The following is a 27,764-nucleotide window of genomic DNA, read 5'->3' as shown; positions in this document are numbered from 1 at the left end:
AAAAGAGCCGAAGTCTATGCATGCGCCTAAATGGGGAGTATTCTGGGTATGAGTTATATAGAGGTTTCTGCCCTACCTCTCATTACTTAAACTTTTTTTTTTTTTTTTTTTTTTTTTTTGTCTCACCAGCCCTCAGAAAAGTGGACTTTCCCAGGCTAGAGATACATCTTGTTCTGTTTCATATGCATACATATTCTAGGTCCTCTACACATAAGCCACTCACTAAATATCTGTTAAGAACTTTGAAAGATATGTTTTTTCCACAACTGCTCAGGTATTGCTGGATAAATTTTCTGTCTGAATTACCTTCTTTTTCCTTTTTTCTTTTTTTTATTGTTTTTTTTAATTAATTAATTTTTTTACACTCTATATTTTACCCACCCTCCAGCTGTTCCACATCCCATACCTCCTCCCTATCCCCGGTCTCCACATGGCTGTCCCCATCCCCAACCCTACCTGACCTCTAAACTCCCTGGGGCCTTCAGTTTCTTGAGGGTTAGGTGCATCATCTCTGAATGAACACAGACCCAACAGTCCACTTTCTCGGCTCAGTCAGCAAAGGGCTTGCTGCAAATTACATTTTATTACACATTTTCAATGAATTTTTTTAATCAATGTGCAAAATAATGAGTTTCACTATGACATCTACCATACAAATACTAATGCCTTGTTCATACTGCCCTACCCCATACCCCTGCAACCGTCCAGTTTCTCCCCCAACAGCCCCCTTATGCTTTGACTTCATATATATGTTTCTAAATCTACATTCTATATATGAGAGAAAACATGCATGTTCTGTTAATTCTACCCAGTAGCCCTCTGTCATGCCCTCCTCCCTTTCAACCCTTGCTCTTTTGAAACATATGTATAGTTGCATATTTTTCCCATTGCATTTCATGTCCTCCATATGCAAATATACTCAAAGCTAGATTTTATATGTTAGAAAATGCAATATTTTATCTTTCTCTTATTACCCTCTTGTTATCCCTTCCCTTTTACAATTTATCTTATTTTTGTCAATTTTATGAAACACACACAAGCACACGCCTGTTTGTTCATTCACTAGTGGTGAATAAAACTATTATGGTATATATACACCACATTTTATCTTATCACTATTCTGTTGATGAGCATTTAGGCTGGGTCCTTGTGCAGAGTGCAGTAATATAGAAGTAGTATATGTTAACGTTCCTATTTGTTTAATGAACATGTTCCCGTTGATTGTCCATGTACTGGTTTTCACAAATGAAACATGCCCCAGAAAGCTTTATACTTCACAGATACTGAACACAACTTTTCACTGTTTTATGAAAACCTAACTTGTTAGTTTAAATCATATACTCTTTCACAAATAGCCTAGAGCCATCATGATGCTTAACTGTCAGGATGCATTCTGCATTTGATTCCCTCTGATGTTTGCTTTTCAGGGGATGTATGTGTTTTTGCATGCAGTAAAAGGAACGCCTTTTGAGACTCCGGATCAGGGTAGAGCAAGGCTGCTAACTCACTGGGAACAGCTGGACTATGGAGTACAGTTCACATCTTCTCGGAAGTTTTTCACAATTTCTCCAATAATCCTGTAAGTGGTAGAAGTGTTAAGAGATTATGCATTAGATAAGAAAATAGTGTTTATTTATCAGATTTAATTGACTTTTATTAAGAACTTTTATCAGCAAGTAGAGGCAATAAGTAGAGTCATGAGGGACAGGCACAATTTTTAACAATTGGTAAGAAACCAGTTTTTACTTGAATCAATATGGATAGAAATACTACTATTCATCAGTGAATATAACATTCTAAGATACACAGATTAAAAACATTCGAGTCTTTGTTTCTTCTAAGGAAATTATGAGTACACTTTTTTGTATCACATATCATCCTAAAGAATGTTTTGCTGATGATAATTATAGATTACTACCCAACTATTCTGATAGCTCAATTCAAGCTTGGTCAGATCTTTAGTGTAAGACTAACATGGATTGAATTCTGTATCATCCATTCACCTTGGTTTGCTTGGGCTGGGGATGAAGCTCAGCAGGAGAAGGCTTGTCCAGCATGCACAAGGCCTTGAGTCTGATCCACAGCACCATATGAAACCAGGCATGATGGTGCACACTTGCACTCCCAGCTCTCAGGAGGTCAAGGCAGGAAGTTCAAGAACTTGGTCATGCCTGTGTAGCCAGTTGAAGCCTGTGCTGGGCCACATTGAGCTTTTCTCAGTGCCCCACACCTAACCCCTCCCCTAAAAATCGAAGTGATGGTAGCTGACTTAGTGGCACTTACCATGAGTTTCTAAAGAACAAGTCAGCTACACTGTACAGCTGTTGGACTCTACTTTCCTCTCAATACCTACATCTCTATTCCCCGAATTTGAATATTTTATTCCTAACCCAGTTTTTACCTGTTTTTGTGCTTTTGCTCAAATTGATTCTAAATGAAATACCATTTCCTCTTTTCTCCCTTGGCTCTATATAGGTATAATTGAGAAATAAATACATATTTTTTATGAGTTTTAAGAGTTCATAAGTACACAGATGGCTTATAATATGACAGTAGTTTGTACATGATATGTATCACACATAACTTAATTTTAACACTATAGCTTCATACATAATACTATATCCATGATAGTATCAGTGTAGTCTGAATTAGGTGAAAAGACTTTGTAAGATAGGTAAGTTTTGGATAGATACATTCACAGTAAGGACATTTTCAAGAGAGGATCTTAAAGGAATAACTTTTTCTCCTTCAGACTTTTTAATTTTTTGGAAATGAGTTTTGTCACATGTAAAAATTAAACTCAAAAAGAAAATGTCTCTATAATCTAACAGAAGGAAACGTAATAATAAGCATAAAGACTAGACTTGGGCTCTATTGGTTTTAAGCTGTGTGGCATTGCTCTTGCACATGCTAGAGAAACAATACAATTAGGATATTTCTCGGGCCCTTATGAGTTTTATGGGTTTTGTTTTGGCCATTTTCTTAAAAGTCTCAGGCACCTCATCTGTAAAACATAGACTGCAGTATAATATACATAAAAATTCTTGACATATGATGAATTTTCAATTAGCAATATACCAAAAAGTCAACCAAGATCTATCTATATATAGTCTTCCTAGTTTTCAAAATATTATTTTGACGCAAAGTTATATTTCAAATATTCTAATTAAATTCCTTGTATAACTAAAGAAGTAACTTTTAAGCCATCTATATAGTATAGATTTTTTTTTTTCTTTTTCCTTTTGTGGCACTGGAGATCAGATCCAGGGCATCCTGCAGACTAAGTCAATTGAATCACCAGCCCTGATCATTTTCAAAAGTGCTCTCATATTTGCTTTAATTTGTACATGCTATTACCACAGACTTTTGGATAAAGAAATAGACTCAAGCCAGCTAGGGTAGCACAACCTGAATCCTGGTACTGTGGACGTAGATGGGTTTGAGGACAGCCTGGTCTGCATATCAAGTTCTAGGCCAGCTAGAGCTACGTAGACCCCCATCTCAAAGGGAAGAAAAAAGGAACAAATTCATATATGTTACATTGGTAGAGATTATGACTAAATTGACTCATGAGCCTGGATGAAACTGAAGCTTTGTCTTCTATTCCAGGCCTATTTCATATACCTTAGCAAATAAACTGTTTTATACTGATTCTGCCTGAAATTGCATTTCCTCAGAGAGTCATCTAAGAGTGGGGTATTTCCATATACTCTACACGATGTTATTAATTTTTATTACAAGAAAGTGTGGTAAGGTGAAAACACGCCAAGATGTATCTGATTATAAATTAAACTGATAATAGCAACAAGTCAGTTAGTTGGCTTACTGAATACAGTGGATAAAGTCATTTTGTTCAGTGATGAAAGNATAAGACAGTCTTCAAGTATTTAAAAGCATGAAGAAAGATTTTGCAGCAAAAATTGAGAAATAGGGGCTGTAGAGATTTCTCACCAGTTAAAAGCACTAGCTATTCTTCCTTAGGACCTGAGTTCAAGTCCCAGCATCCTCATGGCTGGTCACAGCTGTCTGTAATTCCATTTTGGGGGTAGGGAGANCAAGTGGCCTTCTCTGTCCTCAGCAGGCACCCGGTATGCATGTGGTACACAGATACACATACAGGCAAAACATTCATACACATAAAATGGTTTTTTAACTGAGAAATATGGTTTAAGTGGAAGACTATAGAATTTCTTATGTTAGTAAATTCTGAAATAGATGTGTACAGTTTTCTGGCTTGTTTTCATTTGTGGAGGTAGCTGTTCTTTTCTAGCCAAATTATACAAAACTTGTTTTATGAGATAAAACTAGAGGAGAAGATCTTCCTGAGTCCTGTAATAGCAAACCAGATGGGATTTTCACCTGAATCCTTCAGGTTTCCAGATAGACTGGCTGTAGACTGCTCTGCTATAGCAAGACAATCATAACGTCAGAAGGGCAACTGAATGTGTCTTTCTTTCAACAATTCTGATTTCTGCATGTACAAAAGCTTGTTTCCAACGCTGTGCACGAGTTGTACATGACCTACACTTAAACTCTCCTAGGCATGTGAAATGTATTTGAAAGTCATTGCTCTCAACCATGGCAGACATCAGTGTGTTCCTGCACACACTGCAGAGATGCAGATGTCCACCCCACTTTTTAAATCTCAAACCAAAAGGTTTCATTTTATTTTAGTATCAAAATGATTTTATTTTTAGGCATTTGTGTATATTCACCCCTTTTGTAATGTGTTTCAATTCTAGGTAATTTCATTTTGGGATACTCTATGTATTCTACCTTTTTATCTCTGCAGATATTTTCTGGCAAGTTTCTATACAAAGTATGACCCGACTCACTTCATCCTAAACACAGCTTCTCTGCTGAGTGTACTTATTCCCAAAATGCCACAGCTTCATGGTGTTCGCATCTTTGGAATTAATAAGTATTGAAATGTTTGTGCAACTGAAGAGAACTGTTAAGAGCTACTGGGTTTCCTGTAATGAAAGAGTGGTTAATGAACGGCACTGTTTCTGTGATAATGTGAAATAAGAGGTATTTACATTGGAGGGCCAAGTACTTCTCCTTCATAGCTGTCTTGAAGTGCTCTACTTAAGGATGCCTCTGTCTAATTTGCTTGGTATATTTCTGAGAGAGGCTTTGCAGGCAGGCTGGGCAGGCCCAGCTTATAACTTGATGATAGTAGGATAAGAGTACAGTAACTAAATCCAAGGAAATGTGGGATTTGTAAGAAACTAGGTCCAGCTTATAGTGAGCGAGCATTATGTTAGGGAAAGAACATTCCAATCATTCGTTCATAGTCAGTTGAAGCAGACTTCTAGAAAGCAGAATCTCCTGTGTACATGTTCTTATTACTGTGCACAGTCTGCTTTGTATGACATACACCTAATATATGTCCTCGGGTTTCTGGCTTAGTATTGTGCATTGATAAATGAGGTAATGTTTGCATTTATTACATTACAGGGTTTGTGAGGGTTTTGTCTTCATTTCTTGCTCTAAGAGAAGAAGATAGGCATCATACAGTCAAGGCTCTGAGTCAACGTGCTCATTTTGGAACAAAGTAGGTTTTACTGCTTTTCCAGAAGCAAAGCTGCCAAACCAATTAAGAGAATAACTTACTTCAAGCACTTCAGGTCTTGAGTAGCTGAAAATTATTGTTTAGTTGGTTAAGTCTATCTTTCTTCAAAAAAGGAAATGCAAGATGGGGCGAGCTAGTGTGAGGAGACCTAAGTTATGAATTCTCTGTCTTAGTCTCTTACTCTCCATCCCCACAGTTTGGTTTGCCCATTAATAGTTCCTGTAAATGTATGAGTCTCAGTGTAGATGACCCAAAATGGTCCCTATATTCACAGCAACAACTATATTGAATTCTTGTGACTTGGGGAAGCTTCCTATAGTTGCTAGCACTCATTGTATAAAGAGAAGTAAATGCCTTTCTAAAGTGATATAAAGCTGAAAAACTCAGGAACTTAAGAGTGAGGACAGTTGTCGACCAACTTATAAATCGATTGTGGCAATACACAGAGTTAAGGGTAGTGATCATTGTTTCATATCTCAAAAGTACTGAATTTAGAAATCACTTGTTTGATACCGCCTTTGTATGTTTGCCTTTTCTTGTGTATCTTTAAATAACTGGGAATTGATGCTTTAATAAAAAGTTTTCTTTGGTGTAAGATTATTTTAAGTTTTCCAAGACAGTCATCACAACTACACTGACACTTTTCAGATTTATAAAATTAGCTAAAAATGTTCCTCTGTTTAAGTACATTTTTTCTTTATTCTTTTCTTTTAAAGACAGGGTCTCTGTGTATAGCTCTGGCTGTCCTAGAACTTGTTCTGTAGACCAGGATGGCCTCAAACTCAGAGAGATCCACCTGCCTTTGTCTCCTGAGTGCTGGAATTAGAGGCATGAGCTTTAATTAATTTAACTGCCCAGTTTAACTTCATTTTTGAAAACCTGTATTTTTACACATACTTAGAAATAGGAATTTCTCTTCCCATTTTCTGTGCTTTCTACTTTCAATGCTTTCAAAATATTTATTCGTAGCTATATGAGGGCTGGCTTGGTTATGCTGTTTTAGACTACAGAGTTTGTAAATGAGAAAAGTGTGTGCCTTCTGTAGAGGTGCTTACAGGTACTTGAGGAAGTGAGGAATACCATGGAGGGTGGGAGGTAATGGATGCGTGGACATTAACATGTAGCACACCTACAGCATTTGAATACATCTGAATACTGCTGAATAAGAAGTGGAAAGTAGTAATGGATTCTTGAACTCCAGAAATGTGTTTGAGGAAACTCAAGAAAGCCACTGGCACAGGGAAAAGAGAAAGGGGAATGGCAGCGTGAAAAAGTTACACAAAAAAAATGAGGGATTCATTTTATTCACAGCTCACTGACTGCTGTTGAAAATAAGCTGAGAATAGAAAACAGAATAGTTGGGAAGCGACTGCAGCCAAACAGTAACTCAGACTAATCAGGAGCATGTAAAATGGTAAATGGTCAAATGTGCACTTCATGGATGAGACACTGTTGGAGAAAGAAGAAAATGAAGCGATTCTGTAATGTGGCCTGAACCTCCAGTTGAATGGTTGTGTTAAACCTGAAAAATGCCAGTTTCATAAATGTGTACTTTAACTATTTGAGACATAACTGTCCTAATCTGGATGCAGTGGCCCATGCCTATAACCTCAGCATTTGCCAGGCTAGGGGAGGAGGGTCACTTGCTGCGAGTGCAAGGTCACACTGTCACAGCAACAATGAAACCTAATGAAATCTAATGGAGTCAGGAGGCACTCTGGCAACTTCCGTGTAAATGCGCCGCTAATTTCAGCACTCACAGCAGATCTTTCAAAGATTTTAATTATGATTGTGTGGGGTTGTACAGGAGTGTAGTGCCTGCAGAGGCCAGTAGGGGGTGTTCCATCTCCTGAAGCTTGAGTTGCAGGGTTTGAGTTGTCTCACTAGGGTGCTTGGAATGGAGCTTTGATGTGCGTCTTTTACCCCTGCACCATCTCTCTGGCCTGTCAGTGTAGCTTAAGAATGGTAGTGGAGACTTGACAATGCTTTCCTATTTCTTTCATGGCAGTTTTCACTGCTGTATGTTTTTCCAAGGTGACTCCTGTGTGGTTTTGACATGTCACATTTCTTTTTGGGTTTTTGGTTTATGGTGTTTCTGTCTACCAAACTNTAGATTCTAAGAGAGCATAAAAACAGCTACTGACAAANTATCTATGTGAGTTACCCTAATAGATATGTGATGGCACAGCACTAAGTTAGAAAAGTACTTAAAGATTGTAATTCTTACACTGCATCAGTTCACTCTCCAGCTGCTGGTTTAAACTGTTAACAGTATTGAATAAGCCTTACTACAGCAGTTACCATTGCCCATAACATACAGTCTCACATTTCTCCCACTTGCAGGATTGCTCTAAGAACACTTTGTTTTTTATTGTATAGAGTGCAAGCTAGATACAAGAGGTGATGAGATGAGACTTTCTTTTTTCATTCTGTTACCACCTCAGCTGTTTTGATTTGATGGCCACATCACTGATTGACTCTGTGGTCACAAAAACCTCAGATCTTCAACATGAGCTATCAGGTGATGGCTTTCCCCTTCATACACTTAACAAAATGGGTTTACTAAACCAAAGATAAGAGTTTTTCTTGTCAAAATCTATCTTGTTAATTTTAGCCTATCTTATCTACCTACTGTTGAATTGTAAATCCTCCTCCTTTGAGTCCTGAATGTTGAGATTACAGGGTGCACCACTATGCCTAGCTAACTTTCTCTATAATTTTAAATTTAACATACAAGCTAAATTGTCTTTGCCTTTTCATTTTGCATAAGTATATATTTATTAAAAGTCTCAAAACATAAAAATTACAATTAAAAAGTAACATCCTAAAATGAATAAAATTATTTTTTCCATGTAAATAGCTGTATTGTCAGTCTTATTTTTTACTTTGCAGAACAGATTTTTCAAGTAGTTTGTATTTTGGTTGACCATATTATCATGAGGATAAATGTTTGAGTGTTTTCCTTCATCTTCTACATTTAAAATTGGTGAAAAAATTTATTAACATATTAACTGTTTCCTGGGAAAATACAGAGATCCTTTGAAACAGATGTTCCTCTCATGAATTCTCCTCAAACTATGTGCTTCTCTCATTGCACTGTTAACATTCAGGAGGGTAGAGATTCACTCTCTCCCTTCCCTGCTCCAAGTATGCATGGCCTCTACATACTTGGAGAGTGGGGAGCTTCCTCAGAAGTTACATTTTCTTGATTCAACAGTTCTGCTTTGTTTGTTGTGGATCTAAAATGTTCTTCCAAAGGTCAGTTCTAAAGGCTTGATTGCCATGCAAGCTGTTCCTAGGAGATAGAGCCTATTCAGAGTAGGTCCCCGGGGTCGCAGATCCTGTCTACAGCATGGTTCTCCTTATTTATTGTTTCTCACCTAACAGTGAAGTGAGCATGGTCTTCTTCCATGTGCTCCCATCATGGTTTTCCACCTGATCACAGTCCTAAAAGCAATGAAGTCAGCCATACATGAACTGAAATGTCAGGAATGATGAGCCCAAACNCCCTTTCATCCTTTGAAAGTGTTCTTCATGACAACAATGAAAAACTTACTAACAAAGTATAGATCTGAAAGAAGTAAAAGCAGGAACATGAATGTATGAACATACATGTCCACAGCCGCATTCTTCACAATAGCCACAAGTTGACATGCCCACATCAAAAGGAATGGATAAAATAACGCAGGTATGCAATAATATGTGATTCTATGTTTAAAAGGGAATTTTGATATATGGTAGACAACAGATAACCTCAAAGACCCTATGAAGTAGTCACAACACGACAAATGTGGTTATGATTTCCACTTACATTCATAAAAACAAAGGAGAATAGTTGTTGCCAAGATTGAAGTATTAATGTTTACCAGCTACTAAATTTTAGTTTGGGAAGATGACTTTTGGAGATCAATGGTAGTGAAGACTATAAACAAGGGTTCTTCAGACCATGTATTCTCTATCTTTTGCCATAAGAAGATAACCTGAAGGACAAGTTGTAAAGTAAGTATACTACCTCAGCAAACGTAAGAGAAAAATCCTTTAAAAATGAAACCAGACGAACAGTATTTCCTACAGTACAAGGATTTTTCTCACGTCAAAGATGGAATTGCTTATTAAAGAAGACTGGAAAGGAGAAAGGCAGGTGGCCATAGGATGCATGACTGATTTGAGACTGGTATGTGACTCAAGTGGGAAGCAATTCCTCAACCTTGAAATATTGGCCATCAAGAGCACTAAATTTATATCTACTGCTTTCATCCTCTGCATATAATCTTCTTTTGATCTTCATTGTGGTTTATTGAAAACAAAGATGAGAGACCAGCAGACTCACTATCCTAGCTCCAACATCATTACATTTTTCACAAGTTAAAAAAGTAACAAGTTCTGATGGCTTTTAAATGGTGTTCTAGCAATTTGTGATGTGTGACTCAGTGATCTAGAGTCCAGTCACTTCCAAGCCAAAGCCTGGAAAGGAATCAGATGCAGAAACCCAGGAATTAGGTCATGATCTTGCCAGGCTACAGATACAGCCATTCAAACCACTCAGCCTTCTCCAGGTTACTCCACTTTGTGTGCATTTCCAGTTTTCTACGTTTCAGTTACTTGCATTGAAGGTCGAGGGTTAATCTTAAGCTTTTAGCTCTCACAACTAAGAAAGTACCTGCCATAGAGGAACAGTCTGGATGAATGTGTGATAAAGTCCAGGTAGGCCTACAGGAGTGGGTATTTGTAGTCCCAGTTACTGTGGAGGCTTACAAAAGGAAGTCCGGGAGTTCTGGACAACATTGCAAGAACCTGAATCATAGATTTTAATAATATTTCATACACATGTACATGCATCTAAGTGGAACACGTAAGGTATAAGTATTGTAAAATTCTTCCTATTAAATTCACCTGACGGTTAAAAATGAGTTTGTCTTCTGGCATTTAACCAAACAGGTTCCAGACTCAAGGTTGCCCTGGCCCATTCTAGTGTTAGTCAGAGGCACTTAACTCTTGTGACTAAATTCATTCAAATTTAGCAGCCCAATTATCTGTAAATGAGGCCACCGAAGCACAGTATCTCCTGGATGTGCTCCTGACCTGGCTGGCACAAAATTGTTACTTTATTGTCACAGGTTGAAAAAAAAGTCTCATTTTTTTAAAGTAAGTTCAATATTGTAATTATGAATTTACTAGCACCTTCTCCTAGAGTTTAGTATAAGTCTGTGATAAGATTTACCTGGTGCTGGTGCTGGTGCTGGTGCTGGTGGTGGTGGTGGTTTTTTAACTCATCAAAGCAAAGATCCAAGCCCTTCCCAGCCTTGCATTGTAAAGCCTTTGCTTGCTACAGTTTTAAAGTTTAGGTAGAGAGGAAAGATTTGGAATGCATCCATTTGATTGTACTAACAAGTACATGCTATACAGAAAGTTGACAGCTGACCTAGTAATCTGGGGCTATAGAATGCCACGGGTGCTTCACTTGGGATGATAAATGGAGCAGTTGTTTAAACGGTACAACCAAATACACTTCACTGAGAATCAAGTGCTGTTTTTGCGGGTGTTCTGACTTCTGATGAAAATCCTTTCCCCATGAAAATGGAAGGTTTCTCAGGCCACTACCTTTTAAGTCTGGTGACAGCTTTCCTAAAATAGAATGACAGTAAATCCTACCCTTTTTCTCTTGGTGGCAGCAAAGTTCTAACGGAGGGCAGAACCCTTTCCTTAAATGCGGCATAGTGTGGGCACAGTGAGATCTACTGAATCTGGATACCTTTTCATGAGTGGCTATTAGCGTGATTTAGTAAAAGTCCTGGTATTCACAAACCTGGCAGGAACGCCTGGGGCTATAAGAAGCCTTTAAGCATTTCTTTACTGAGACAAGAGAAGGGCCGCCGACCCAAGGACGGCGACGTCACTTCCGGGCGCCTGAGTAGTGCAGGCGCCCGCAGTTTCTCAAGAAGGGGAATGGAGACTGCTCGCGCACGCGTCTTTCCTGTCCCAAGCTTTTGCTCACCACCAACAAAGACTCCGTTGCTTTCCAGCAACAGATTCCAGCTGTGTTGTCCAAAACTAATTCTTCTGGAGAGGCTGTGGGAGCTCACGACTGAAATCTGCGCGTAGTTTACTCTCAGCCCAGTCACTGCAGGTCTGCTTTCCCAGTTGACGCGTTCACTGTATTCCTAACCCCAGTTTTGCTCATTCCACACGTCTTGCAGTGTGGGAATACTAGAGTGTTTATGTTTAGTGATGGATTGCTACCTTTTGGGGAGGAGTTGATGTGGGGAGAAGGGTTTAGGAAGAGGTTTGGGTGGTGAACCTATTACAAAAAGTGGAGATGTGAATCCGAAGATTGGATAAGTGTTTACAGTTGTCTTTGCTGAGATGCTGGGGTTTTTTGCTTGGTTTTTTTACAGTGAACTTTATGAGAGGGCTTGCTTCCAAAATACAAAATTAAATTCTGATTCGTGAGCATATATTTTAATAAACTGTCCAAATGCAGTACACTCTTATTATCTGGGGGAGGGGAGGTCAATAAATGGGAGGCCTTTATTTTTAATTTGATCTATTTGCCTTTAATTTTTAACATCATTCTAAGTAGGACTGTCCACTTAACTATTATACTATAACATTAACTGTTGTATAAAGTGCGGTGTTGAGCATGGTTTACCCAAAATGCCTGGACCAGAAGTGTTCCAAATTTCAAAAAAAAAATTTTTTTTTTTAATTTTGAGATGTGCCATATTCGTGACCAATCTGAGGATGAAATCCAGGTATAGATGTGAAATTCGTGTTTCATTTGCATACTGTAAACACAGCTAAGGCAATTTTATACAATAATGTTTTTAGTACTTTTTGTGTCTCCACTAACAACTCAGGTGGTAGAGCGCTTTAGAGTCTGACTTTGGGGGTGCTCAACTTGATACATTAATCATTTTATATGCTTCTCATTTTTCTCTTGCAAAATTTGGTTTATTTATATCTAGTGATTTCTAGGACCTCTAAACGATTTTGATGTTTTTACAAATGTTCTTAAAATTTTGTAAGTCTGCCTACTTAAAAAATAAGATAATATTCATTATTTTGTTTAAATAAATGAATACTTTGCAAATGACATAATATTTCTGTAATTCTTTTCTAGGAAGTATTTGTAGAGTAACAAATATGCTAATGTTAAGAAAGACAGCAGGAGCTATTCCCAAGCCCCCAAAGAGTAAAGTTTATGGATTTTTAAGAAGATTTACTGTTCATCCCAGAACTCTCTCTTGTCATAAACTGGTCCTGGGAATTGAAACCAGCTGTGATGACACAGGAGCTGCTGTGGTGGATGAAACTGGGAATGTGCTGGGGGAAGCGCTGCACTCCCAAACTCAGGTTCATCTGAAGTAAGTAGCAAAGATTTGGGTCATTTCCCGCCTTTTTAAAGAAGAATGTCACCACTCTTCCATTTATCATGTATAAAAGTCAAAATGTAATAGTTAAATTATTTTCTATTGTGTAAGACCACTAAGTACCACAATAAATAACTATGCCTTATGGTACACACCTTTAATACCAGCACTGCAGAGGTAGGCAGATGTTCCAGGCCAGCCAGTGCCACTCAGTGAGACTTGTCTCAAAAAAGAAAACAACAGACAAACCAAAACCTGCTGTAGAAATATCTCATACCTTGTCTTGGCTTTTAAGGCTTCCCCAGTTCACAGTAGGGTCTCAACATTTGCCAATCCTTATAACAGAAGGAAGCAATAACCATTCCCAGAACTAATAAATTTTCTGATGTTTTTCTCAATGATGCCTTTTCCCCCTGTATATATGTTTTGTGGTTTCAACAGCAGTCCCAGGAAAGCATCATCTGATAGTTTAAAAAAAAAAAAAAACTATTCACATGTACACATATAATTCACATAGTACTTAAGACATTGTTGTATTAAGCTTGGGTTTATAAAACCAGCTGTTTGCAAATGACCAGAGGACTGGTAACTTAAACAATTGGACTGGATATAAAGTGTAAAATATACTTAGCTTTAACCAATTGTCACTCAAGAATGTAAAATTTAAAATGATTAGAGTATCATAATTTTCAAAAGAAAGTGGAAATCCACATTTTAAACATAATCTCTAGTTTGTGTTTTTAGATTACTCCAAAATCAGGTGGGAGTTTCACCTGTCGTCTCTACTTGCTTGCCTCAGGCTGATGTGTAGTTTCATAATCTGTCACACTGAGACCATGCATTTTTTTCAGCTTTCTTGACTATAAAATCCAGATAATCATAATGCCAATGTAGTAAATGTAAATAAATGTGAATTATTTTAGCACACTTCTGTAGTTTTTGACAAATTTAAGTGGTTCAATACAATGTAGCCATTACTAATAGCAGTTCTGTTCCTGTCAACACAGTGAGGAGATCATTGCAGGGTAGTGTAGGAAGTGTAATAGTAAGGCACTGGTTGCTAGCATGTCCCGTCTTTCAGACCACTTTTTCCTTGCCACTTCCTATCCAAGTCAGCCATCCAGCTGTTGTAAATATAACCCTCAAGTCCTGCTTGACACAGTTCTCTCCTTCCTCATCAACTTAGTTCAATCCTCCCTTGCCCCTTGCCTAGACTCTAACCTCAAATTTAAACAATTCCCTAATCATCTGCATTCTTTATACAAATTAAAACATGATTATAAAATGTGTTCTCATTAGTTATTGGAGAATAAGGCCACCGCTTTACTCATTATTTGTCTTTATTGTTTAGCATAATTTTTATTGAAAAAACACCAAAGAAGGCATGAAATGGCTATAAGAAGGAAGAAATGAATGGGAGGAAAGGACTTGAACTCAAACATTCAAACTCCCAAATTCCAATCAAATATTTCGATATGGGGAAAAAACCAGTCAGCATATTGCTTTCTAGTGTTTTCTGACATCACAATCTGTGATGGTCTCCAAGAATCAAAAGACACAGCTAGAAAAGTAAAGAGACTTTGAATTTGGTGGTGGCAGTAAAAGTGTTACTAAACTAAACATTAAGTGTGGAGACTAAGGTAAAATTGAATGTTAAGGGCAAGTGAAATAGCTCGTTAGTAAAGGTCCCTCCTGACCAGAGTTCAGCCCCTGGAACTTCACATGGTAGAAGGAGGACACTGACTCTGCAGGTTGTTCTCTTACCACCTCTACATTCACCAGCCCTCCCCTAAATAAATAAAAATGTAATCTAAAAAGTGTAAATTGCGTACTAGATTTTTTTAAATGAGCCTTGAAACTCAAATGACTCTGAGACAAATAAGTATATAAAGTAGTAACTAAGTGTTTATTGAATGTTGTCAGCATTTTCATATCTGTATAGAAATTATCCACCTAGTCTTAAAGTGGCAGATATTTTGCAGTGATGTGTTCAGACCAGAGGTAAATCTTACAGACCCTGTGACAGACGGTAAACCAGTTATATGCTACTGTATCTGTTGCTGGCCAAGTTCCACCTGTTGTCTTTCCCATGCTCGAGACTGAATGCAAGGCCCTGAGTATGTTAGACAAGCCCTTTACCACTGAGCTGTATTCCCAACCCTCCCTGCTAATTCTTAGCATTTGTGTGATCAACCGCTGTCCCACATAGACCCAAAATCCCAACTGCTAACTCTGAGCACTAAATTCCCAAACTTTATTTTAGGATTGTAAGCTATCTCCTGTCCTGGTGTGACCTCAAGTGTACTGTGTTTAAAAATAAACTCATCTTCACAAAACTGTCTTCATATTTCTCACTGTTTTATTTTCTTCTTCTCCCAGTCATCCCTACCAAATATGAGTTATCTTTGATGCCTGGACTCCTCATATTCTCTTGTCGAGTTTAACATATAGTTACTTTTGACAAATTACTCTTGCAGTAATTTCTGAAATTCTCACCTCAAAAGTGTTGGTTTGAGCTAAATGGATTAGCCTGTCCTTCCTTTGTTTATGACCCATTTGAAATGCTTTATAATGCTATTCTGGTGACGTCATTCATCAGAAGTAAACTCAGGGGTTTTGAACACAGCATGAAAAGTCTGCAACAATATTGAACTCTTATTGGACTTACATTATAAAGCACACAATGTGCTTTCTACAGTGATTCACTTGGGAGAATGCCTTCAGATGTAACATTTTCTTTCCTAGTTTTTTTAAAGACTGTCTTTTTGTTTCAGAACAGGTGGGATTGTTCCTCCAGTAGCTCAACAGCTTCACAGAGAAAATATTCAACGAGTAGTAGAAGAAACTCTCTCTGCCAGTAGAGTCACCCCAAGCGATCTCTCAGCAATCGCAGCTACCATCAAACCAGGACTGGCCCTGAGCTTGGGAGTTGGCTTATCCTTTAGCTTACAGCTAGTAAATCGGTTTAAAAAGCCATTCATCCCGATTCATCACATGGAGGCTCACGCACTGACTATTAGGCTCACCAATAAAGTAGAATTTCCTTTTTTAGTTCTTTTGATTTCTGGCGGTCACTGCCTGTTGGCGTTAGTCCAAGGTGTTTCCGATTTCCTCCTCCTTGGGAAGTCTTTGGACATAGCGCCAGGCGACATGCTTGACAAGGTACGCTTCCTGGGATCTTCTCCTTTCCTTCCGGTGCTGCTGCCAGTCTGCAGACTACTCACCCAGGCAATTCAGAACATTACCTAAGTAGACTTAAAAAACTATTTTTAAAAATTACTACCAAAGGCTTGGTGGGGGTAGCAGTGTAGACTACAAATTCAAGGCCCAACCTTGGCCTTTAAATGAGTGTGATGCAAACCTGGGCCATGCAGCAATGTCTTGTCTTAAAAATTAAGAGTTGTGGCAAAGCTTAGTGGGGCACATCTTGAATGATAGCTCCTGGGAGACAAGAGGCATGTGGAGCTCTGAGTTTGAAGCCACCCAGGTCTACATAGTGAGCTCTAGGACAGCCAGGGCAACAGAGAGCAAAACAAAACAAAACACAAAACGCTAAGAATTGTAATAACTTTAAATCTTTTTCTTTTAGATAGGTTTCATTCTGTAACCCATGCTAGACTCAAAACTCACAGTGATCCTCCTGCTTCAGCCTCCCATGTGCTGGCATGATAGATGTGAGTCACCACTATGTCCATCTCAATTTTGTAATTTTTAGCCATTTAATGAAATAAGAATTTTACATTTATATGTAAAAGCTCAAAGAGTTTCCAGGTGTTGGTATATATTTAGTCAAATACTTCTTGTGAAAGTGTTTGGGAAACTAGCATGCTGCAAAAATATAAAGGTGTGCCAGGCATGGTGGCACACGCTTTTAATCCCTGCACTCATGAGGCAGAGGCAGGTGGATTTCTGAGTTCGAGGCCAGCCTGGTCTACAAAGTGAGTTCCAGGACAGCCAGNGCTATACAGAGAAACCCTATCACGAAAAACCTAAATAAATAACATAACATAACCTAAAGGTATTCAGAGATAGGGACGAGGGATGGCAGTCCATGCCTTTAATCTCAGCACTTGGGAAGCAGAGGCAGGTGGATTGCTGAGTTCAAGGCCTGCTTGGTCTGCATAGTAAGGTTAAGGTCAACTGCATAATTGCTTAACATCACAACAGTTTTCTTTTAGTAATATGGAACCTACTACCATAAATAAAATGATAGAGGGAAAAAATAGGTAATTTACTTGTTTGCTCATTTGTTTATTTGGTTTTTGGAAGTAAGTTTCTCCGTTTAGTCTTGGCTGTCCTGTATCTTGCTCTGCAGACCAGGCTGCCCTTTGCCCACCCAGACAGATTCTTATTTTCAAAGTTCAGCATTAAATAACCATCTCCACTTTAATTTTCCAGTCCCTGTACAAGAGAGTCTAGGGAAGCAGTACTTGGACCCTGCTGGTCAGTTTATTGCAGAGAGGAGTTGCATGGTTCCTGAAATGAGCAGATGCTCTGGATTCATTCAGGATTTTAGAAGGAATTTTTTTATTCATTATCTTTATATCTTACAGTTTTAAAATGTGTAGCCTATGGCTCATATGTTATGTCCTTATTTTCTTAATGTTACTTATTACGTGTATTGGCTTGCATATTTTGAACCATCCCTATATCTCTTCTGGTTTGAAACTGACTTGGTCAATAGTGGGTTATCTTTTTCTTAATAATTTGCAGTCAAAATATATTTTATGAAAAAAACTTTAAATGCTTGTTTTTAATAGGTGGCAAGAAGACTTTCTTTAATCAAACATCCAGAATGTTCTACAATGAGTGGTGGAAAAGCTATAGAACATTTGGCCAAAGAAGGAAATCGATTCCATTTTACTATCAATCCACCTATGCAGAATGCTAAGAATTGCGATTTTTCTTTTACGGGACTTCAACATGTTACTGATAAGCTAATAACACACAAGGAAAAAGAAGAAGGCATTGAGAAGGGGCAAATCCTGTCATCAGCTGCAGACATTGCCGCTGCGGTACAGCATGCAACAGCGTGCCACCTTGCGAAAAGAACACATCGTGCTATTCTGTTTTGCAAGCAGAAAAATTTGCTATCTCCAGCTAACGCAGTACTAGTAAGCTTTGTCCTCTCCCCTGGTAGTAATAGTATACTTTCCAGTCTGTTTTTTACCCCCAAGAATCTAGTTGACTTCATATTTAGAATGAATTGGTCCTTGTGTCTCATACAGACAGCATGGAACAATACAGAATAAAAACAATGTATAATCACTGTGAATATAAACATAACATCTTTATGGGGCATATCTACAGCCTGTACTAAAAAAATCCCAGGCTACATTTCTCTCTGAATTTTATTGTACTTTCTGTATAAAAAGAAACCACAATAACCATTGTGGTTACTATTTTTATTAAGGTAGGCTACCATCTCCCATCTTTTAATTAAATCTCTTTAAATGTGCTTACAAGTCTTGATATCCTTCCTACATAATAGGTCTTAAATCTTACTTTGAAAATTATAAACTAATGAAATGTATAAATTTGGGAATTTGAAAATGGAATATTAAAAATGAGTGTTAAAGATAATGGTTTCTTAAGAGCTGAGTAGCTCAATGACTAACAATAAAGCACAAAATGCAGTCTAAAATATTGGTATATTATGATTGCAAATGTTGCAGGGACACTTTCTAATAATAAAAAATACCTTTAAATGCTAGCAATGAATACATGCTGGCATTGAAACTGTGATTACTATCTGCAAATTTCTATTATGCAAATATATCCCTTATTACATTAACCCCAAATGTCATAGTTTCTTGTTGGGTGAAGCTGGTTTTGTTCCCTGAGTTTAGATAACAGCTTGGTTTATATCTCTATGTGACAGCTGTTAATACTCATTGTCCCACTATTTTCAGGTTGTATCTGGAGGTGTTGCAAGTAACTTGTACATCCGAAAAGCATTGGAAATTGTCGCAAATGCAACACAGTGCACGTTGTTGTGTCCCCCTCCAAGACTGTGCACTGACAATGGCATCATGATTGCATGGTAAACCACAGGATATATGGGATTTAGTTGTTATCCTAAAAATAGTCATTAGCAGCTCCTAAATTTCCTTTCCTTAAACCTTATGTTGAGCCGGGCATGGTGGCGCACGCCTTTAATTCCAGCAGAGGCAGAGGCAGGCAGATTTCTGAGTTCGAGGACAGCCTGGTCTACAAAGTGAGTTCCAGGACAGCCAGAACTATACAGAGAAACCCTGTGTCAAAAAAACAAACAAACAAGCAAACAAACAAAAAACCTTATGTTGTTTCAATGATTTTTATCATTTAGGAATGGAATTGAACGATTACGTGCTGGCTTGGGCATTTTACATGATGTAGAAGACATCCGATATGAGCCAAAGTATGTAGTATCACATTTATACAAACTATAAAAGAGATAGATGAGTATTTTTTATATGTATGAAGTTTTTGTTGACGTTCTGGTGGTACTTTAAGGAAGATTATTGGGTTTCATGAACGTAGTTGAGAAATAATTGATAAATATTCCTGCTACAGATCCAAATTATAAAAATGTTAACAAGCTATATGAGTTATGGCTTATCTCTGCAGGTCATAAATAAAGATGATATATTGTTTTATTTCTTATCAGAAAAGAACACATTTCAGGGCTGGAGAGATGGCTTAGTAGTTAAGAGTTCTTCCTGCTCTTACTGTAAGATTCTGTTTCCAGTACCCGCACAGTGGCTCACGGCTACACTTAACTCCAGTTCTAGGGGATCAGCATCCTGACCTCCACGGCCACGTACAGATAGTGTTCGTGCATACAGTCAAGTCTACACACATACACAAAGAAAAGAAACCATCTCCATGAGCAGTACTTTTGTAATTCTTGACATATCTATGGACAGTAGGTGTATTAGCAGACTTAAGGGAGCCATGAAGATAACATCCAGATAAGAGACGGGGTTACAGACCTGATCCTACAGGATAGATGAGAATAAGCCAGAAGGCAGCTGTTCACTCTAAGCCTTATTTCCTCTCAAACCATAGTTCCAAGAGCAAAGTTTCTTAATTTGGTATCAAATTCTGTCCAATTTTGTCTGGGAATAATATAGGACAATTATGTTTCATAACTTGACATGGTTATATTTGAACATTGTTCTTTCTGTTATTTTGAACTTGTCAGCACCAGAGAGTTGTGCTGCAGGAGCATTGTTAATGTGGATTGTGGATAACTAGAGTTTAGGGCAGTATCTCAAGGAATCACTTAACATGGCAGCTTAACCTCAGATAATACTGCCTGGTCCAGTTGTCCCCCTTGTGGCCGTGTCAAGGCTCTGTCCAGCTGTGGTCAGCTTAAAGTCTTACCTTGAGCAATATCATAAAAAAGTGGAAATCTGCGATTTTGCTTTTCCTTACTGAGGAAGACTAGACAACATGAATGAGAGGTAAAAAGCTCTCCAGTCTAAAAGTGCAAGGGAAAGTTGAAACGGACAGACCAGCTTGTGAACTCTGAAAAGTAATGGAGACCAAGGGACCTCTGAAAATATAAACAAGCCAAGACTTGATATTTTCTGTTAAAATACTGTTACCATTTTGACCTTTATTGTCTATGACATCTTTTGTTGTTGTTTATATTTCATTTTAAGGATTTTTTTCCATTTGTATTTTTGTTGTTTGATAGTTTGTGAAATCCAAGGCTTTACATGTGCCTAAACTTACACTGTACCATTGAACTAACTACATGGGCCCAGCATTCATTTTGATTTAAGCTTACTAATTTACAGTACTTTTGAGCAGTATGACTTGCAAGTATACCTCAAAATTAAGGTTCCTTAAGAATGAGGCATTGTTCTGCATTGTTCAGGTTTGTGTATGGGGAAGAGTAACCACCTGGGCTGACTCTCCATTATTCCTAATGTTGTCCAAACTGCAAGCAGGTAATGTGTACAAGTCGGGATGGGTTGTAAAGCAAGTATAAAGTCATGTGTCCTCTGATTTTTATACAGATGTCCTCTTGGAGTAGACATATCCAGAGAAGTTGCAGAAGCTGCCATAAAAGTACCACGATTAAAAATGGCACTTTGATTTGTGATTTTAAAGGTCTCTACAGGTAATATTTTAAACAATAAAGTTAAGTTTTAAGGTATTGGCATCAAATTATGTTAAATATGTTCATTAGGCATCAAATCGTTATATTTGTGTGTGTATATACATAGTCCTGTAGGGGCATGTGGGTGTGCATGTGCACCAGTGTATGTGTGTGCATGGTAGCAGGGAGTGGTTCACAATCCAAGCATCACATTCAGGATGCTGTCTAACCTCCTTTGAGTCCAGGCTTCTCGTTGTCTTGGAGCTTTGCCAATAACACTGGGAGAGACTGCACAGGGAGCCCCGGGAAGCTCAGGAATCCTCCATCTCCACTGCCCCATCACTGGGATTGTAAGGTTACACTGCCATGCCCCATGCCGCCAATGGCACGTAGTTTCTGGGGATTGAACTTGGGGTCATAGTTGTAAGGCAAGCCCTTTACCTACTGAGTTCTCTCTCTAAGCCCAAGGCCAAGACTCTTAAAAAAAAAAAAAAAAGGGTTCCTTTTCTTCCCACAGACAATAATTGCATGTTACAGTTTTGCAAAAGAATGAAAGAATGGCTTTTTCATAATTAAAAAACAAAAAAAGAACGATGAAACCAAAGGGCGACGGATTTACTAATGTTGGCAGATGAAGAAAGAAAATCCTCAGGGAAAATGTAGTAGTTATTTTCATTCCCGGCCTCTTATCATGGATTTGATATCGTTTCCCCATTTCTCAAATAAGAAGAATGGAAGCTAGCTTTTGACTACTACAATACACTGACTTCTTTAATGTATTTAATTATATTTACTAAGATGAAAATAAATGAGATAAGAAAGGTTTGTTTGGATAATTTTGTTTGAAACTTGGTACTGCAGACACTAAGTTTACCATTGATTATTTTTCTGAGTAAAGTAACTACATCCTGTTTGGGGCTCGAAGTACAGAGCTACTTGGGCGAGGGAGATGACTTGGTTGTTAAGAGTACTTCTTGTTCTTGTAGAGGACCCAGCACCCGCATGGCAGCTCACAACTATCCATAACTCCAGTTCCAGGGAATCCAACACCCTTTTCTGACCTCCACAGGCACCAGGCACACATGTGGAATACAAAAAGTAAATTTTAAAAAGAATGATCTTCATTTTCTTGCCACTAGAGGTTCATATTATGCCCTCTGCACTCAAATAATTTGTTAATTGTGTGCACTTTCTTATCTCTGGTAACAGGTTTTATTGAAAAGCCATAAAGTAAAGATAAAAATTTAGCATAGAACAAAGCCTTCTTCAGGTGACTCACTTTATAGCATGCTGACCTTCAACTCTCTGGATCCTTCTGCCTCAGCATTTCAACAGTAGAATTACAGCTATGTACCCATCATTCTTGATTAGAATGGGAACATTTCTAGTCTTAGTCCTGATTTAACCTAACTTTCTTCTCAGAGAGTTCCATAAGTAATTTTTTTGTTCAACTTTGTTATGATCTCCTATTTTCCTTTTTAAAATAGAGCATCTGGAAATAGCCTTTGTATTCTTGGTCATTAGATGGCTGTTGGATGACAGGATGAGGGTGATTTGTATTCTTGGTTGTTAGATGGCTGTTGAATGACAGGGTGAGGGTGAAGAAATAATAAGTAAATGCAACAACTAGCTCATGAACTCACACCTTACATTTGGATTTGCATTTCGTATGTGATTATGAATTAACAGATATTTTCCTATGGATACTACAATCAGTACACATAAATTATGGAAGAAAATTTACTGAAGTATATATTATGAATATATTCATTTGAGACAGAGTCTCACTCTGTGGCTCAGGCATGTCTAGCTCACACTGGATTGAGTCTTAGCAAACCTCTTGCATGAATCTCCCAGGTCCTTGGCTAAAGGTCCGGTTCCACTGATAAAGCTTGGGATGTTATCTTGAGGCTTTTCTTGTCTATAATCTTAAAAGGAAACAACAGAGTGATAAAAAATAATTTTTTAAGAGTTAAGAACATCCTCCACTTAAGGTTCTAGAAGCTATGCCAAAGGCAAGGCAGAACATTTGTAAGAGCCAGCAGGTATGGAAACAGTGGCCTCCAGATGCAACAGGACTGATGCACATATCTATAACCTCAGGGATGTGGCAGCACGTGTAGGGCCTGCACAGGTTCAAGCCAGATGGGGCCACAGTCCTGAGATATGAAAGTGAACATAAACTCCCATCTCTAACCAAGAAGCTGTCTTAACTGACATCCACTTGCAACAAACAATTTTTCTCCAGTGGAGTCTTACTGGATATATAAACCTCATATAAGGGTAGGTAGGCCTCATGCCCTTGTTTAGGCATTTTTTGGTTTTACTTGTCTTTTGCTTGTGTCCTGTGGTTTTTGGTGTGGTTGTATATTTTGTGTTCTTTCTTTCTTTTAAATTCTGGTTTGTTGAGGGATTTTATTTTATTTGTTTTCCAGATCAAAGCAAGGTTACTTCCTATAGATAACGGGACAACTCTAGTTTTCATATGTTTTAATGATACTCCCTGTGTACCTTAAGAGTAGTGATTTCAGATGCTACTATGAGTACTTAGACATTGTACATTTCGTGGTTTTACAGATGTTACACACATTTAAAATACTTATTATTTGACAGCTTAGGTGTTGTATTAAGTGTTAATATGTGGGCTTTTAACTAAGCATACCAACTCATAATGTTTCTAACTCTTGAAACATATTATGGATATATAGATACACACAAATATAATATGTATTATTCTACTCATGACAGTTGATAAATATAGGTATAAGTACAAGCATTCTATATATAAATTCTACTTTTTTTTCAGGCAATAACTGACATGCAATTCAATTCCATATGAAACTCTGGGAAGAAAACCTACTCAGTACAAACAACGTCCATTCGAACAACACAAATGCCATCCCCTGAAGATGCTGTGTATTTTACCACAATAAACAGTATGTTTTGGAAAAAAAAAAAGTCAAGAATCATTTCGTGTTTCAAATGTTTTTTGTTTTTTGTTTTTAATTATTGGCTTTCTACAGGGTCTGGGTTGGCGTTCTGTTCATCTTTCCCAAGTTTGTTCAAAAACACTATTCTTGGTCTTGATACATTTATGATATCTGATGAAACTCCAGATAGAAATAAAAAAATGTTGTGGGAAATACTGGCCTTGTGTGTTGTTCTGAAGAGCTCCTTGACGTTAGTCACTGGAGGTAATAAAGTCAGGGAATCTCTTGGTTGGATTTTAGGTCTTGCTTTCTGTCGGTGCTCTTTCCCTGGAAGTAAGAAGGCTGCACTTAAACATCTCTCAAATCAAGTGCCCTAAATATAGTCTGATTACTTATTTTCTTTGCCTAACTAAAACATGTACCAGCTTTCTACAGATACTCTTGAATAAACATTCATTTTCTCTCTCTCTTTTTTTTTTTAAGGAATTTCATGTATGTGTAGGAAAGAGGAGGGGGAGCACTGAGGCTAGACAAGGGTATCACATCCCCCAGAGCTGGAATTACAGGAAGCTGTGAGCTGTATATGGATGCTGCAAATTAAACTCGGGCCTTCTAAAAAAGATCAGTAGTTGTTCTTAAGCACTGGACCGTCCCCCAGTCCTGCATTCTTCTTACAGTTCCTGCTTTCTTACTGGTTATGTCATAGATGTTTATTCTAGGACAACATACACTGTCATTGGCCCTTTTCTAAGGCTAGCAGATTAATAAGCATGTGCATTACAATACGTAACCCATGTTTATTCCCTATTCAGTACCTAATAAGGTCCTGGAGAGGTGGCTTAGCCACTAAGAGCATACAGTGCTCCTGCAGAGAACTGATGGTCAGTACCCAGCACCCACATCAAGCAGGGCACAACTTCCTGGAACTTCATCTCTACTGGATTCTGGCCTCTGGCCTCTTGGGCATCTGCACTCAGACATATGTCTCCCCTCCCCCCATGAAATTCAAATGTGTTTTAAAAATTAAAATAGAAAGGAATGAATAATATTGTAAGATCTAAATTCTGATTTCCTCATACTACCCAACTTTCAACTACTGAGTCAGAGCTATCAAGTATCAATGAAAACAGTGTGGCCTTTAGTCTAAGAATTTTTAGATAATTATACATGAAATTTTACAACAATGTACAATTGTTTAAGGCACAGATGGTGCCTTATTTGTGTTTTACTTGACGATAACAGAAAGATCTTTTTAAAATGTTGTGTGTATACATGTATCAGAACACGTATGTGGAGGGCAGACTTAACAGACAACTTGTAGGAATTAGTTCTCTCCCAACATATAGGTTCTGAGGATCAAGCTTGGGTGATTAGGCTTGTTGGCAAGTACTTTTAGCAACTGTGCCATCCTGCCAGAAAAATCTTTGGCTACTGATAACAGTAGGGAAGACATTAAATGAAGAATGTGTCTTCTGTCTGTATAGATACAAAACAGAAGCTTAAAGGTATGCTCTCTAGAGGGTTGTCTCCACATTTTGAATTTTTAAAGATATCATGTGCTGGTTGGTTTGTGTTGTATTGACACAAACCTAGACACAACTGAGAAAATGGTACCACCAATTAAGAAAGTGCTTTCGTAACTCTGGCCTGTAGGCAAGCCTGTGGGCGTTGTCTTGATTTATGATTGGTGTGGGAGGGTCCTGCCCTATGTTGCTGGTGTTACCCCTGGCTAGGTCCTGGGGTATATAAAAAAGGAGACAGAGTAATCCAGCAATTAACTCATGTCCATGCCTCAAAATCTAGCCCTGTTTTTTTCTGGCTGATGAGCTATAAGCTTTAAGTTGAAATAAACCCTTTCGCCCCAAGTTGCCCTTATTCATGGTGTTTTATCACAGCAATAGAAACCCTAAAACAGAATTACAGAGTGCCAGGACTAGCAGGCATTAAAGAAATAAAAGAAAAATTAATTACCTTTTTTAAAGACAGAAATTACAGGTGGTCCTCCATTCCTCTCCAGGCTAAAAGGGGGCAGAATATCAAATAATAAAATAAATGAAGACATAGTATACCCAGAAAACCATGAATAAATAAATATTCCAGGTTCCATGTTCAGGGGCCTTAATGATCTATGTCATACATGTATAAAATTGCATGTATGCTGCCTACAGCTACCTTATCACTTAGTCATTGCAAATATTAAATATAACTAAAATGGAACATTATGTTTGAAGTGATGGGAAGAAGGTATGGTTTGAAAAGGAATGACATAGTCTTATATGTGTGAATGCTTGTCTCAGAGAATGGCTGTATTAGGAGGTGTGGCTTTGTTGGAGGAAGTGTGTCACTGTGGGGGCAGGCTTTGAGGTCTTAAATGTTCAAGCTAAGCCTCAAGCTAAACATAGTCATTTCTGCTGCCTGTGGTTCAAGTTGTAGAACTCTAAGCTCTGTCTCCAGCACTATGTCTGGGGCAGTCCTGTCTCCAGCAGCATGTCTACCTGCACACTGCCATGCTTCCTTCCACAACAATAATAGACTAAACCTCTGAACTATAAGCCAGCCCCAATGAAATATTTCATGATGTTTCTTTACAGGAATAGAAACCCTAAGATGGGACTCATACTGAATTTTGAGAAAAACTGAATTGAACAGGAACACATTTTCCATTTCCATCAGAGGTGTGGGAATGACTGGCTACAAAGTATAAATCATTTGTTGTTGTGGATAGCCCTGGAACTAATTATATTTGATGTTAATTCCGTTCTCCTGTGAGTGGTTGTGAACAAGGAATGAGTCAGCACTCAGGTGATTTCCTGTAAACCTGCTTCCCACCTTAATTTGTAAAATAAAGGAGAGCTGATGATTGGGCAGATAAAAGGGAAGGTGGAGCAGAACATGGGAAGAGAGAAGGATAAAATGGAAGAAGAGGATGCAAAGGAGAAAGAAGAAGAGGAGGAGGAAGAAGAGGAAGAGGAAGAAGAAAGAAGAAAGAAGAAAAAGAACCACAACGGGTCTCATAGATGTGGAAGATGGTAGTGTAGTGGTAGATCTGCCCAATCTAGGCGCACAGCATATAATCATATTAACTGTGTTGTGCTTTCATTGCCAGGGCATATTTGGGATGGAGATATACTGCAACAATTTGTACTAAATTAAATTTATAAAAGAATAAAATTAACTTGTAAGTTACCACAATTAATGTTCAGATTGTGGTTTTAGATTTTCAGTTATTAAAGGATTCTTAAAATAGACTATCTTTTTTCTACATAAAATTACTTTATATGGTCATAAAATACTATTAGATATGATTCCCTTCTTGTATAATAATAATAATAATAATAATATATTGTGAGTAAATATTTTCCTATATATGAATGCCTTCCTACCTGGAAAGACTCATAATTCAGCTCTGTATGTAGAAGCAGAGAAAATAGTTCACAGTAAGTTTTTATTTATTTATTTATTTATTTATTTTGCAATTCCCATTTTAAAAGACTTAGGTTATAACGAGACAAAGTGAATTTTACTATTTTTCCTTGATGGAGTAATGCACTTAAAATGAGGAAAAATGTTTGATACTTAAGAGTAAGCTTTAAACGGAAACCTGTTGCTGTTTGATACAGAGATTGATAAAACAAAAACAAAAGGACATTCGGCATTCAAAAATAAATAAAACCAGGGCTTTGGCAATGAACATTCATTCAAGGTTAAATTTATAAATTTATATTTGATACACAGAGGATATGTATTTCAAGGGGGAGTTTTACATGGTGGATCCTTAAAATCTAAGATCTTTACTA

The 27,764-nt window shown here is 37.8% G+C and overlaps 2 protein-coding genes across 4 annotated transcripts in view; both read left to right on the top strand.

The window, feature by feature from the left end:
• Ormdl1 (ORMDL sphingolipid biosynthesis regulator 1) overlaps window positions 1–6,170 on the top strand; it is a 16,574-nt gene extending 10,404 nt beyond the window's left edge. For all 3 annotated transcript variants that reach the window (XM_021166066.2, XM_021166075.1, XM_029482511.1), the window contains exon 4: window positions 4,793–6,170. In XM_021166066.2, the coding sequence (XP_021021725.1) occupies window positions 4,793–4,928 (136 nt within the window). In that variant the 3' untranslated portion in view covers window positions 4,929–6,170. The remainder of the gene's footprint in view (window positions 1–4,792) is intronic.
• Window positions 6,171–11,323: 5,153 nt separating this feature from the next.
• Osgepl1 (O-sialoglycoprotein endopeptidase like 1) lies at window positions 11,324–24,180 on the top strand. Its single transcript, XM_021161384.2, has 8 exons — window positions 11,324–11,702; window positions 12,696–12,939; window positions 15,720–16,107; window positions 17,706–18,059; window positions 18,858–18,988; window positions 19,274–19,345; window positions 20,955–21,058; window positions 23,844–24,180. Exons 2-7 carry the CDS (start codon window positions 12,719–12,721, stop codon window positions 21,031–21,033), a joined length of 1,245 nt encoding a protein of 414 aa, XP_021017043.1. The 5' UTR covers window positions 11,324–11,702; window positions 12,696–12,718; the 3' UTR covers window positions 21,034–21,058; window positions 23,844–24,180.
• Window positions 24,181–27,764: the final 3,584 nt, after the last annotated feature.

This window comes from Mus caroli, chromosome 1 (assembly GCF_900094665.2).
Source record: "Mus caroli chromosome 1, CAROLI_EIJ_v1.1, whole genome shotgun sequence".
NCBI classification, from domain to species: Eukaryota; Metazoa; Chordata; class Mammalia; order Rodentia; family Muridae; genus Mus; species Mus caroli.
The sequence above is the reverse complement of the archived record's forward strand: the minus strand, read 5'-3'. Positions and strand labels throughout refer to the sequence as shown.